The sequence below is a fragment of the Ranitomeya variabilis genome, chromosome 7 (assembly GCF_051348905.1).
Source record: "Ranitomeya variabilis isolate aRanVar5 chromosome 7, aRanVar5.hap1, whole genome shotgun sequence".
Lineage (NCBI taxonomy): Eukaryota > Metazoa > Chordata > Amphibia > Anura > Dendrobatidae > Ranitomeya > Ranitomeya variabilis.
In genome coordinates, this window is record NC_135238.1 from 47371550 (window position 1) to 47385932 (window position 14383).

The 14383-nt window shown below is 42.7% G+C and overlaps 1 protein-coding gene across 1 annotated transcript in view; it reads left to right on the top strand.

Moving 5' to 3' along the window:
* The window catches only part of LOC143785877 (uncharacterized), a 30239-nt gene extending 26891 nt beyond the window's left edge, over positions 1–3348 (top strand). Inside the window, exon 3 of the mRNA XM_077275015.1 lies at positions 1092–3348. Within this exon, the coding sequence (XP_077131130.1) occupies positions 1092–2449 (1358 nt within the window). The 3' untranslated portion in view covers positions 2450–3348. The remainder of the gene's footprint in view (positions 1–1091) is intronic.
* The last annotated feature ends 11035 nt before the right edge of the window (positions 3349–14383 follow it).

Here is a 14383-nt window from a genome sequence, read left to right on the forward strand (position 1 = left end):
TTTTGGTCGCCACGACATTGCATTAAAATGCAATAACGGGCAATCAAAAGAACGTATTGGCACCAAAATGGTGTCATTAAAAATGTCAGCTTGGCATGCAAAAAATAAGCCCTCCCCTGACCCAAGATCACGAAAAATGGAGACACTGCGGGTATAGGAAAATGGCTCATTTTTTTTTTTAACAAAGTTTGGATTTTTTTTTTTCCACCACTTAAATTCTAAAGAACCTAGACCTGTTTGGTGTCTGTGAACCCGTAACGACCTGGAGAATCATAATGGCAGGTCAGTTTTAGCATTTAGTGAACCTAGGAAAAAAAGCCAAACAAAAAACAAGTGTGGGATTGCACTTTTTTGCAATTTCACCGCACTTGGAATTTTTCCCCATTTTCTAGTACACGACATGGTAAAACCAATCATGTCGTTCAAAAGTAAAACTCGTCCTGCAAAAAATAAGCCCTCACACGGCCATATTAATGGAAAAATAAAAAAAGTTATGGCTCTGGGAAGAAGGGGAGCGAAAAATGAAAACGCAAAACCGAAAAAAGCTCTGGGGGTTAAGGAGTTAGTCATTGAGGTGGTGCACGGAGCTCTAACAGAGAGGTGACTGCTACAGCCCACTACTTCTGAAGAATAAAATCGAGTGGCTGCAAGGCGAATATAATTTCATCAGTAAGCAGTGATTGATGGTATAGGAAGGTGATTGGGGCTTATTAGCTTTCATTTCGATGAAAGAATGATGATTTGTTTCCTTATCTCATGACTTTTTTATTATTGCAGAACATCCTCAATTTCTACAAAGGGGATGATGTGCTGTCAACAACGATCATTTTTACTCTCATAAAATATGCGACCAATGACAAATGTTTTATTTGATGTTTGCAGTGGCCAATGATTGAGAATGAACATTCTTTGTCAAAACATCACATCTTGTAAATTACACCTTTAGTCCATTAATAATAGAACTTTGCTACACACTTTGCAATTTCTATGTATTTTTTTTTTTTACTTGTCTTAATTTTTTTTATATTTAGATAAATATAAGTATTAAGGTTATTTGACTCAAAAATCACATCAGTTATATTCTTTAACAGATGGTTGTACCAGCAGCTCCAAAATCCAAAAAAGCATTGCACAAGACCCATATGAAGAACATGCCAACATCTCAGACATGGATCCTTTTAAAGTACACTATCCTAACTCATCACAGACTGTTAAACAAAATAAAAATCACAGAAGAAGTTTGAAAAATAAAAAAGCTCCCACAAGGAAGAAGCCATTTTCATGTTCAGAATGTGGAAAATGTTTCACAGTAAAATCACGTCTTGTTACACATGAGAGAATTCACACAGGAGAGAAGCCATTTTCATGTTCAGAATGTGGAAAATGTTTTACAGAGATATCATCTCTTCTTACACATAAGAGAATTCACACAGGAGAGAAGCCATTTTCATGTTCAAAATGTGGAAAATGTTTTATTAGAAAATGTCATCTTGTCACACATGAGAGAATTCACACAGGAGAGAAGCCATTTTCATGTTCAGAATGTGGGAAATGTTTTACACAGAAATCATCTCTTCTTAGACATGAGAGAATTCACACAGGAGAGAAGCCATTTTCATGTTCAGAATGTGGAAAATGTTTTATTAAAAAATATCATCTTGTCACACACAAGAAAATTCACACAGGAGAGAAGCCATTTTCATGTTCAGAATGTGGGAAATGTTTTACAGTGAAATCATATCTTGTTACACATGAGAGAATTCACACAGGAGAGAAGCCATTTTCATGTTCAGAATGTGGAAAATGTTTTATTAAAAAATATCATCTTGTCACACACAAGAAAATTCACACAGGAGAGAAGCCATTTTCATGTTCAGAATGTGGGAAATGTTTTATTAAAAAATATCATTTTGTCACACACAAGAAAATTCACACAGGAGAGAAGCCATTTTCATGTTCAGAATGTGGGAAATGTTTTACAGTGAAATCAGCTCTTGTTACACATGAGAGAATTCACACAGGAGAGAAGCCATTTTCATGTTCAGAATGTGGGAAATGTTTTACAGAGAATTCATCTCTTCTTAGACATGAGAGAATTCACACAGGCGAGAAGCCATTTTCATGTTCAGAATGTGGAAAATGTTTTACAGAGAAATCATCTCTTCTTAACCATGAGAGAATTCACACAGGAGAGAAACCATTTTCGTGCTCAGAATGTGGAAAATGTTTTATACTGAAATCAGCTCTTGTTACACACGAGAGAATTCACACAGGAGAGAAGCCATTTTCATGCTCAGAATGTGGAAAATGTTTTACAAAGAAATCAACTCTTGTTACACATGAGAGAATGCACACAGGAGAGAAGCCATTTTCATGCTCAGAATGTGGAAAATGTTTTACACAGAAATCAACTCTTGTTACACATGAGAGAATGCACACAGGAGAGTAGCCATTTTCATGTCCTGAATGTGGAATATTTTTTTATCTAAATCTCAACTTCTTAGACATCAGAGAACTTACATTGGGAAGAAGGCATTGTAATTCTTTAGTGACCAAACCTAATTTTTGAAATTTGACATGTCACCTTTTGTAGTAATAATGATGGATTGTTTCGGGGCCGTGACTCTGTACATTATCCTGCATCATACCTGACATCTAAGGCTCTGGTAAGCCTGTAAACTTCATCATCCTGGGGTGGATTTAGCCTGGCTCCAAAGGGGCTGTTTTGGTTCAGCCTCAGTTGGGCAGGGAACTGCAAATCAACCACACAGAATACAGCTCTGGAGGTGTCAGCGACCATCTTGGGTCCACACTCTAAGGCACAGAGAGAGAGCAGTGAAAGTGCTCACAGCCTACTGTGGGATATGAACTTTTTCAGATACAGCCTGGGAGCTGTGTTGCAGAGCCCTGAATAAGGGACCCACAGCCAGCGTTTCTCTGCTGGAGACAGGAGCTAAGGAGGGATCTTGATTCAGTGAGGAGATTCTCTCACCCTCCTCTCAGAGATTAGTTCACTGGCAGTGGAAAACTTTGATTGTGACTCTCAGCAGGCACAGAGGTAAGCTGCTTTAAAGGTACCTTCACACTAAGCGACTTTGCAGCGAGAACGACGACGATCCGTGAGGTTGCAGCATCCTGGATAGCGATCTCGTTGTGTTTGACACGCAGCAGCGATCCGGATCCCACTGTGATATCGCTGGTTGCAGCTAGAAGTCCAGAACTTTATTTCGTCGCTGATCACCCGCTGTCATCGCTGGATCGGCGTGTGTGACGCCGATCCAGCGATGTGTTCACTTGTAACCAGGGTAAATATCGGGTTACTAAGCGCAGGGCCGCGCTTAGTAACCCGATATTTACCCTGGTTACCATTGTAAAAGTTTTAAAAAAAAAACCCCAGTACATACTCACATTCTGATGTCTGTCACGTCCCCCAGCGTCCTCAAGGTTACGCGCTGCTGCTGAGAGCTTCCTGCACTGACTGTGTCAGCACCGGCCGTAAAGCAGAGCACAGCGGTGACGTCACCACTGTGCTCTGCTTTACTGCCGGCGCTGACACATTTAGTGCAGGAAGCTCTCGGCAGCAGCGTGTAACCCTGTGGACGCCGGGGGACGTGACAGACCTCAGAATATGAGTATGTAGTGGTTTTGTTTTTTTTTTACTTTTACAATGGTAACCAGGGTAAATATCGGGTTACGAAGCGCGGCCCTGCACTTAGTAACCCGATGGTTACCCGGGTGCTGCAGGGGGACTTCGGCATCGTTGAAGACAGTTTAAACGAGGCCGAAGTCATTCCCCTGATCGTTGGTCGCTGGAGAGAGCTGTCTGTGTAACAGCTCCCCAGCGACCACACAACGACATACCAACGATCACGGCTAGGTCGTATCGCTGGTCGTGATCGTTGGTAAGTCGTTTAGTGTAACGTTACCTTAAGAGCCCGGTGACAAGGAATTGATAGTAAGCCTTATAACTCTCTAACAAACAATAGACACAGGCTGAGTGTCACAGGACCCACAGTTCATAAAAAAACACAGGAATTGCATATAAATGGACCAGGCTGTTAACAAGGAATGTAAAATACCCAAAACAGTGAGCAAAGTCCTATATTGCCTAAGGCCTCTTTCACACTTCAGTCTTTTTGTTTCAGTCAAAATCCGTCGATTTGTGAAAAAACAGATCCAGCTAATTTGCCCGCTGGATCTGTCTTTTTCTCATAGACTTGTATTAGCGACGGATTACGACGGATGGCCTCACGTTTCATCTGTCATGCGCTAGATCCGTCGGAATTTATCCGTTTATCTGGAGAGGACGGACAAAGCAACGTTTTTTTGTCTGCGTCGGACCGCGACGGATCCAGTGCCGTCCGTCATTGGCTAGAATGGAAGCCTATGGGCGCAGGATCCGTCGCTGTCCGTGAAATGACGGAATCCAGCGACTGATTCCGTTTTTTTTACACTGAGCATGCTCCATATCTGTATTTAGTAGCCAATTGGCCAGACAGCCCCAAATCTAAACCTGCCATGTGGCTTCATTCCTCAATGTGCCAGCAAGAAGTATATAAGCAAGAAGCCATCCAGCCAGCAAGAGGACTGCCAGCCAACGGATCTGTTGAAGAAACGGATGAAAAGACGGATGCAACGGATCTGGTTTTTCGACAGATCCACTATACGGATCTATCAAAAAAACAGATCCGTTTCCGGTTTTCACTATTTTTGACAGCTCCGTCGCTATGGCGGATTTTCACTAACGCCAGAAGACTGAAGTGTGAAAGAGGCCTAAGCCATTAACTGAATTCACTTCATTAAAAGACTGCTCACACCCCCCTACAAAATGAGAAGAGTTCAAATGTGGCAGAAAAGCTTAAAAAATATGCCAGGGCTGAACAAGCTGACTCCCCCGTGCCTCAAGGGAACAACATATCTCAACAGCTAAAAATACAGAGCAGAGCAGATCTCAAATAAGCGAGAATGAGGGGAATGAATATCAAGAGGATATGACTCTGAAACAAGTAACTAAACAGCTTCTACACGCTATCTCTAGCTGTAAAACATCCCTATCAGGGAAGATTGAGGAGGTACATTCTGAAGTGGGGCTTCTCCGGCAAGATATGCCGACCCTGAGAGGCTGTATAACAGAGGCCGAAAATAGGTTGTGGAGCTTGGAGGACAGGGTGGATGGCCACTAAACTAACAAAAGTGTCGGGATTAGCGAATATACTCGTTGCTCACAGCCGCACCTCATTTTCAGTTATCGCTCCTCCACGCACCCTAGATGTTCTTAGATAGCAGAGCTCTAATGATGGGACAACCCAATATCACATACAGAAAAACATTCAGCGAGGTTGGACAGGACTCCCCTATTTTTGTGCGATTTCTGAGAAGTTGCCAAAATTGACAATTCCACTTTACAAGAAAAGATGATTCACAAAAAAAAGTGTACAGCTCATGAAACATTAATTAGTGATGAGCAAGTATACTCATTGCTCAGGTGGTCTCCGAATATTTGTTAGTGGTCGGAGATTTAGTTTTCATCGCTGCAGCTGAATGATTGACATCTGTTAGCCAGCTTGATTACATGTGGGGATTCCCTAGCAACCAGGTAACCCCCACATGTACTCAGCCTGGCTAGTAGCTGTAAATCATTCAGCTGCGGCGATGAAAACTAAATCTCCGAACACTAACAAATACTCAGAGGACCCCTGAGCGTGCTCGGGAAAACTCGAGCAACGAGTATATTCGCTCATCACTAGTCGGGATCAATAAACGCCTGGCGTCAAAAAGCGGATGAATTGGAAAATCACCTGCACCGCAATAATTTGCGCATCATCGGATTACCAGAGCGCACAGAAGGGCAACAACCTGAGTGTTTTCTGGAGGAGTTGCTCAAGAACACGCGGGGACAAATTTTCAACAGTTTGCGGTAGAAAGAGCATAGAATCCCAACCAGACCTCTCCCACCCGGTGCCCTCTACATCCATTCCTTGCATGTATTCTAAACTGTAAGGACCGAGATACCGTTCTACGCTTGGCAACACAAAAAAGCCACATCAAGCATGATAACGCCACAATCTCAATATTTCCTGACTTCTCGGTGGACCTACAAAAACATCACGCCCAATTTCTGGATGTGAAACGGCCCCTCTGTGAAGAAGCTGAATAGTGAAACGGTGCTCGTCGGGCACAGGGTTTTGGTACAGTCCTCCTTCCACACTGCATATTACTCCAGCATCTAACGTCAGGTAGAGAGATGTTTCTGAGACCAGATTCCTTTTATGCACCTCTTCCATAATAGAAATCTGCAGGGGTAAAAAAAGGAAGAAATCCGCACAAAAATCTGCAACGTGTGCACATACCAAAAAAAGGTGCAGATTCTGACCTGCGTTTTCTGCCAAATTCAGAATCTGCACAGAAAATTGCACAGTCAAATCTGCAATGTGTGCACATAGCCTTACAGCTTTAGGGTATGTGCACACGTTGCGGATTTGCTGCGGATCCGCAGCGTTTTTTGAGGCACAGAAACGCTGCAGATCCGCAATTGATTTACAGTACAATGTAAATCAATGATAAAAAAAAATGCTGTGCACACTTTGCAGAAAATCCGCTGCAGAAACACTGCAGTTTAAAAGAAGTAGCATGTCACTTCTTTTTTGTGAATCTGCAGCGTTTTTGTACCCATTCCATTATAGAAAACCGCAGGGGTAAAAAACGCAGGAAATCCGCAAGAAAAACGCAGCAAAAACGCACAAAAACCGCTGCGGAACCGCACAAAAAAGTGACAAATCCGCAGGTGCGTTTTCTGCCAGGAGAGGCAGAATCCGCACCAGAAATTCCTAAGCCTAATCCACAACGTGTGCACATAGCCTTAGGGTATGTGCACACGTTGCGGATTTTGCTGCGGATCCGCAGCGTTTTTACATCTGCTCCAATAGAAAACTGCAGATTTAAAACCGCAGCGGAATCCGCAATTGAAACCGCGATAAATCCGCAGTAAAAACCGCAGCGGTTTTGCACTGCGGATTTATGAAATCCGCTGTGGAAAAATCCGCAGAGGAGCTTTCTACGTGTCCACATAGCCTTAAGCTTCCAACAGCCACTGCTTATATTATACATTCCATTCTTTGATTTGACATTTACTGCCCTCCAGTGGGCTGTCTGGAGATAGCCGCAAGGGTTTATTCAGATATAAATAACGATCTATTATCACTTTTAGCAGGCTACTGTTCAGAGATTATATATATATATATATATATATATATATATATATATATATTTTTTTTTTTTTTGGGGGGGGGGGGCTGGGAAATAGCCGCAAGGGTTAACTGAGATACATAATGATTCATTATCCCACTTAGCAGGCTGCTACTGGTCAGACATCTTAATATATATACTTTTCATTCCTGTTGTTTTGTGACTGTATTTACATTTATATTTTCTGAATAGGGGTGCAAAAATAGATAATATGACACTGTAGTCAACTCTATTTAACAGGCCCATATACTTTTTCAGGAGAACACTGCCTTAAATGCAGATAATATGTATATTTTCCATCTGACTGTACCGTTCCCTGATATCATTTGGAGGTCCCTTTTTCCATCTTTTCCCTGTCTTTTTAAACTATTTTAACCTTTGTTTCAATAAAGAATTCTTTTATTCATTTACCTCTTAGACACTTCATACCTTTTTTGGTAGATAATGTGATATATTGACAATTTGAACTGCTTTTGTTGCCAATTTAAATAGGATTATGGGATTAATAGCTCAAAGGAAGGTCAGGTTTATAGGTTCTCTAATCAGCCAAACTGTTTTCAGCTGTGCTAACATACTTGCACAAGGGTATTCTAACCATCCTTTAGCCTTCTTACACAGCAAACACAAAGTACCATAAGAACACTGGAGTGATGGTTGTTGGTAATGGGCCTCTATACACCTATGAAGATAGTGAATTACAAACCAGATGTTTGCAGCTACAATAGTCATTTATCACATTAACATTGTATAGAGTGTATTTCTGAATCATTTAATGTTGGCTTCATTGGAAAAAACTGCTTTTCTTTCAAAAATAAGGAAATTTCTATGTGACCCTAAACTTTTGAACGGTAGTGTATGCTCCACAACAACAGGCATGGACATTACCATAGCCGACCGAACTGATACTATTGGCCTATACATGGTTGATATGGTAATATTCATGGACAAGGTGGAATAAACTTTACCACAGGTCATATCCATTATAGACACATTTAGCAAATATTCCGGACTCGACATAAATTGGGATAAATCGGCACTAAAGCCTCCAACATCCAGCAGGGGGCTATTTGAAGCGGCTATCTCTGCTCCCAACTGTATCTCATCTTAAATACCTGACATTATACAGAAAGAGCAGAAATGAATTCTAACATCTCCCCCATGCTTGACCACGCTAAACTTAAAATCACCCAATGGAGCAAATTACCACTGTCAGTTACTGGAAGGATAAATCTATTTAAATGATTCTACTCCTTAATTTAGCTGTATATTTCAGCATAGTGGGGTACCCATTCCTAAGTTCTTTTCAACTCTTAGCTCATTAATCACTAGATTTAGCTGGGGAAACTCTAGGCTGAAACTTAAACTGTCTACTCTACAAAGGCCCAAAAAGCAAGGTGGGGTGGCGCTACCAGACTGCTTTTCATACTACCTAGAGGGACAGCTTAGGGCAATTGACTCCTGGATGCCAAATACTTCTCTGCCCAACTCAGAGAATCACTTGGCACAACTGTTTATTGGGATTTCTGGAGACAGATAAACCAAATATTCCTAGAATGTTACCTCTCAAGCTTGCCCGCATAATCTGGAGACAAGCTAAAAAAAATAGGTGATTTCACTGATGTGGCAGAGATGCCACTCTGAAACAACACATACTTCCCTTCTCTACAAGGACATCCCTCCTCTGCTTTCTGGAGCTCCAGAAATGTATTGAAAGTAAAAGACTTATATAATCAAAACATTCTAATGTCTTTTGAACAGATACAGACTCAGTACGCAGTCCCAAGAGCTCAATTCTTCAGGTACCTACGACTTAGGTCAGCGATCCAATCCCACATAGGTAAAGGCACGCAGATATCTTCTCTCCCACTGATCGGCATTTTTAAATCGCAGGGACCACAAGGTCTTATCTCCACTCTATACACCTATCTATTGTCAGCAAACATGGACTCTACCCCCTTGGCGGTTAAGGGAAAATGGCAACCCTTGATTCCTAACATTCAGGAGGAGGACTGGGAGGAGATGCTGGAGTCCTCAATCAAGGTTTCCCCATCAGTTAACAACAAAATGACCCAATTATATATAATCCATCAAGCATATCTTACACCAGCTAAATTAGAAAAAAAATGGGCCGTTCTCACACCTCGGAATGTCCGAGGTGTCATGAGTTGGAGGCCGACTTCATACACATGATGTGGAGGTGTCCATTAATATATACATTCTGGCAGGAGGTTACCACCTTCTTGTCATCCCTAATAGTAATACCAATTCCCCTGGATCCCTTGGTGTGCCTGTTTGGGGTTGTGGAAAAAGATAATTGGGACCATTATATTAAAATATTTCTCCAAGAGATGCTATTTTTGGCCAGGAAATTAATTGCTCTGAGATTGATGGGTGGTTCACACCCAACACTGAGATCTTGGGTAGAACTTGTCAATTCAGTGATTCCATATGAAAACACGGTCTATCAAAATAGAGGGTGCCCTGGGAAATTCTATAAAATATGGGACTTCTGGAACTCAACACCCGTCACTATCTAACAAGTGGCTAAGAATATTAACGTGTGTGTGTGTGGGGGGGGTGCCCAAACCACATTTACAGGTGCGTCGGTGTTTCCAGCAAAAATGTTAATTTTTAGTTATGTAAATAGTTATTGGGTATTGATCTCTAAGTTTCACGGTTAACGTTATATGCGATCCAGTAAATGTATCCTGAGATACCAAGGTAGAATGTGTGGTTAGATGTATGTGAAATATATAACCACAGTGTAACATTGCTGGACGGTTTATGACCAGACATGGAAATGAGCACTACTAGTTCATACAATGTTGCTTTTAATTTTATAAACCAGTGTAATAACAAAGTGTACTCCTGTTTATGGACATGGAAATCTGTTTGTTCTTATGTATATTTTCACTTAACAAAGTAAGAAAAAAAATTATGGAATGTCTCATATCCCAGTTATTCTGAAAATATTTTTTCCTTATACCGTATATACTCGAGTATAAGCCGACCCCCCTAATTTTGCCACAAAAAAATGGGAAAACTTATTGACTCGAGTATAAGCCTAGGGAAGGAAATGCCAGCAGCTACCGGTGAATTTCAAAAATAAAAATAGATGCTCCATACCGTTCATTATTGCCCCAAAGGAGGTTCCATATAAAGCTGTGCCATATATAATGCTCCATACCGTTGATTATTGCCCCATAGATGCTCCATATAAAGCTGTGCCATATATAATGCTCCATACATTTCATTATGGCCCCATAGATGCTCCATATAAAACTGTGCCACATATAATGCTCCATACATTTCATTATTGCCCCATAGATGCTCCACATAAAACTGCCACATATAATGCTCCATACTGTTCATTATTGCCCCATAAGATGCTCCATATAAAGCTGTGCCATATATAATGCTCTACACCGTTCATTATGGCCCCATAGATGCTCCATATAAAGCTGTGCCATATAGAATGCTCCATACCGTTGATTATTGCCCCATAGATGATCCATATATAGTTGTGCCATATAGAATGCTCTGCACCGTTCATTATGGCCCCATAGATGCTCCATACAAAACTGTGCCATATAGAATGCTCTGAACCGTTCATTATGGCCCCATAGATGCTCCATACAAAACTGCCATATAGAATGCTCTGCACCGTTCATTATAGCCCCATAGATGCTCCATATAAAGCTGTGCCATATAGAATGCTCTGCACCGTTCATTATAGCCCCATAGATGCTCCATATAAAGCTGTGCCATATAGAATGCTCTGCACCGTTCATTATGGCCCCATAGATGCTCCTTATAAAGCTGTGCCATATAGAATGCTCTGCTCCGTTCATTATTGCCCCATAGATGCTCCTTATAAAGCTGTGCCATATAGAATGCTCTGTACCGTTCATTATTGCCCCATAGATGATCCTTATAAAGCTGTGCCATATATAATGCTGCTGCTGCAATAAAAAAAATGACATACTCACCTCTCTTGCTGCCCGCAGCTCCTCAGCGTCCCGTCTCGGTGTCTCTCCGCACTGACTGTTCAGGCAGAGGGCGGCGCGCAGATTAGTACCTCATCGCGCCCTCTGACCTGAACAGTCTGAGCAAGAGGACGGGAAGAAAGAGCGGTGCCCTGCGGGTGGAACGTGGACAGGTAAATATGGAATACTCACCTGCTCCCGGCGCCCCTGGCTCCTTATCCCGGACAGATGGTCTCCGGGTGCCGCAGCCTCTTCCTCTGTCAGCGGTCACGGTTACCGCTCTTTAGAGAAATGAATATGCGGCTCCACCCCTATGGGAGTGGAGTCCATATTCATAACTTTAATGAGCGGTCCTACGTGACCGCTGAACAGGGGAAGAGCTGCGGCACCCGAAGACCATGGGACAGGCAGGGGGAGCGCCAGGAGCTCCGGAAGCAGGTGAGTATATGACAGACCTTTCTCCCCCTCACCTGCCGACCCTGCCGCCGACCGTGACTCGGGTATTAGCCGAGAGGAGCACTTTCAGCCCAAAATTTTGGGCTGAAAATCTCGGCTTATACTCGAGTATATACGGTATGTTGTTCTTTATTTTGGTAATAAATGTAAGTAAAAATATGCAATATTCCAGCTTTGAATGTTTATACAGTTGTGGCCAAAAGTTTTGACACACCTGCAATTCTGTCAGATAATACTCAGTATCTTCCTAAAAATGATTGGAAACACAAATTCTTTGGTATTATTATCTTCATTTAATTTGTCTTAAATGAAAAAACACAAAAGAGAATGAAGCTAAAAGAAAAACATTGATCATTTCACACAAAACTCCAAAAATAGGCCAGACAAAAGTATTGGCACCTTCAGCCTAATACTTGGTTGCACAACCTTTAACCAAAATAACTGCGACGAACCGCTTCCGGTAACCATCAATGAGTTTCTTACAATGCTCTGTTGGAATTTTAGGCCATTCTTCTTTGGCAAACTGCTCCAGGTCCCTGATATTTGAAGGGTGCCTTCTCCAAACTGCCATTTTTAGATCACTTCACAGGTGTTCTAGGTGCACTTACATTTCCTTCCTTTGAAGTCCACGCCGTCAGACTCTTTAAGCCCTTCTCCTTGCGGGTGGCGGTTGTTTATCGCCCTCCAGGCTCCTCCCGCCTGTTTCTAGACCACTTTGCCACCTGGCTTACTCACTTTCTATCCTGTGACATCCCTACCCTCATCATGGGAGAGTTTAACATCCCCATCAATGATCCCCTCTCCCAATCTGCCTCTCATCTTCTTTCTCTAACCTCTTCATTCGGCCTCTCACAATTCACTAATTCTCCTACGCATGAGGACGGGAATACTGTGGACCTGGTTTTCTCCCGTCCCGGCTCGCTGCATGACTTTACTAACTCCTTTCTCCCGCTTTCGGACCACAACCTTCTTTCCTTCTCTGTCAAGAATTGTCTCCTCACTCGGGACACCCCCACTTGCCACACTTATCGGAATACACGTTCCATTAATACCCAGTAGCTTATGGACAATCTCCACACATCTCTAGCCCCCATCTCCTCCCTCTCCTGTCCAGACTTAGCATTGTCACACTTCAATAATACACTGAAGAATGCCCTAGATGAAGCAGCACCTTCTACACGCAGAAAGACCCGACACAGACAACGGCAGCCCTGGCACACTATGCAAACGCGCTTTCTCCAGCGTTGCTCAAGGTGTGCAGAGCGGCAGTGGAGAAAATGTCTCTTAGCAGAAGACTTCATCCACTATAAGTTCATGCTCAAAACCTATAACTCTGCCCTTTATCTGGCCAAACAATCCTACTTCACCACCCTCATCACCTCACTATCCAACAACCCAAAATGACTTTTTGAAACCTTAAACTCCCTCCTGAATCCTAAAGTACAGGCCCCCATCACCAATCTCAGTGGTGAGGATCTGGCCACTTATTTCCTAGAAAAAATCAACCACATCCACCAGGATATCTCAGCCCAATCTCCTCAGTGCCTGGATCCCCTTCCCTGCTGCACCTCAAACTCACTAGACATCTTTGAGCCTGTTTCAGAAGAAGTTTCCAAGCTCCTCGCTTCTGCTCGGCCTACAACCTGCAACAGTGACCCAATTCCTTCACATCTCCTGCAGTCTCTCTCACCAGTGGTCAACACTCACCTGACTAAAATATTTAACCTCTCTCTTTCTTCAGGTATCTTTCCCTCCTTATTTAAACATGCCATCATAACTCCTTTACTTAAAAAGCCATCCCTGGACCAGAACTGCACTGCTAACTTCAGACCTGTCTCTAACCTTTCCTTCATCTCTAAACTCCTGGAATGCTTGGTCCACTCCCGTCTAATCAGCTATCTCTCGGATAACTCTCTTCTCGACCCCTTACAATCTGGTTTCCGCTCTTTACACTCCACTGAAACTGCCCTCACTAAAGTCTCTAATGATCTAATAACAGCTAAATCCAAACTTCATTGCTCTCTGCTGATTCTCCTGGATCTCTGCTGCATTTGACACTGTGGATCACCAGCTCCTTCTCACTATGCTCCGCTCCGTAGGCCTCAAGGACACAGCCCTCTCTTGGTTCTCCTCCTACCTCTCTGACCTCTCCTTCACTGTATCCTTTTCCGACTCCTCTTCCTCTCCTCGTCCCCTTACTATCGGGGTTCCGCAGGGCTCAGTTCTAGGCCCCCTCCTCTTCTCTCTATACACGGCCCCTATTGGACAAACAATCAGTAGATTTAGGTTCCAGTATCATCTCTATGCTGATGACACCCAATTATACACTTCTTCCCCTGACATCACCCCTACCCTAATTAAAAATATCAAGGATTGTCTGCTGTCTCTTACATCATGTCCTCCCTCTATCTGAAACTAAATCTCTCCAAAACGGAACTTCTTGTGTTTCTTCCTTCTACTAACCTCACTCTACCCAACATCTAAATTACCCTGGAGGGTTCATCCATAACTCCCAAGCAGCATGCCCGCTGTCTTGGGGTCATATTCGACACCGAACTTTCCTTTACTCCCTATATCTGATTACTCACTCGCTCTTGTCACCTGTATCTTAAAAACATCTCCAGAATCCGACCTTTTCTCACCTTTGAAACTGCTAAGACTCTTAGGGTACCGTCTCACATAACGATTTACCAACG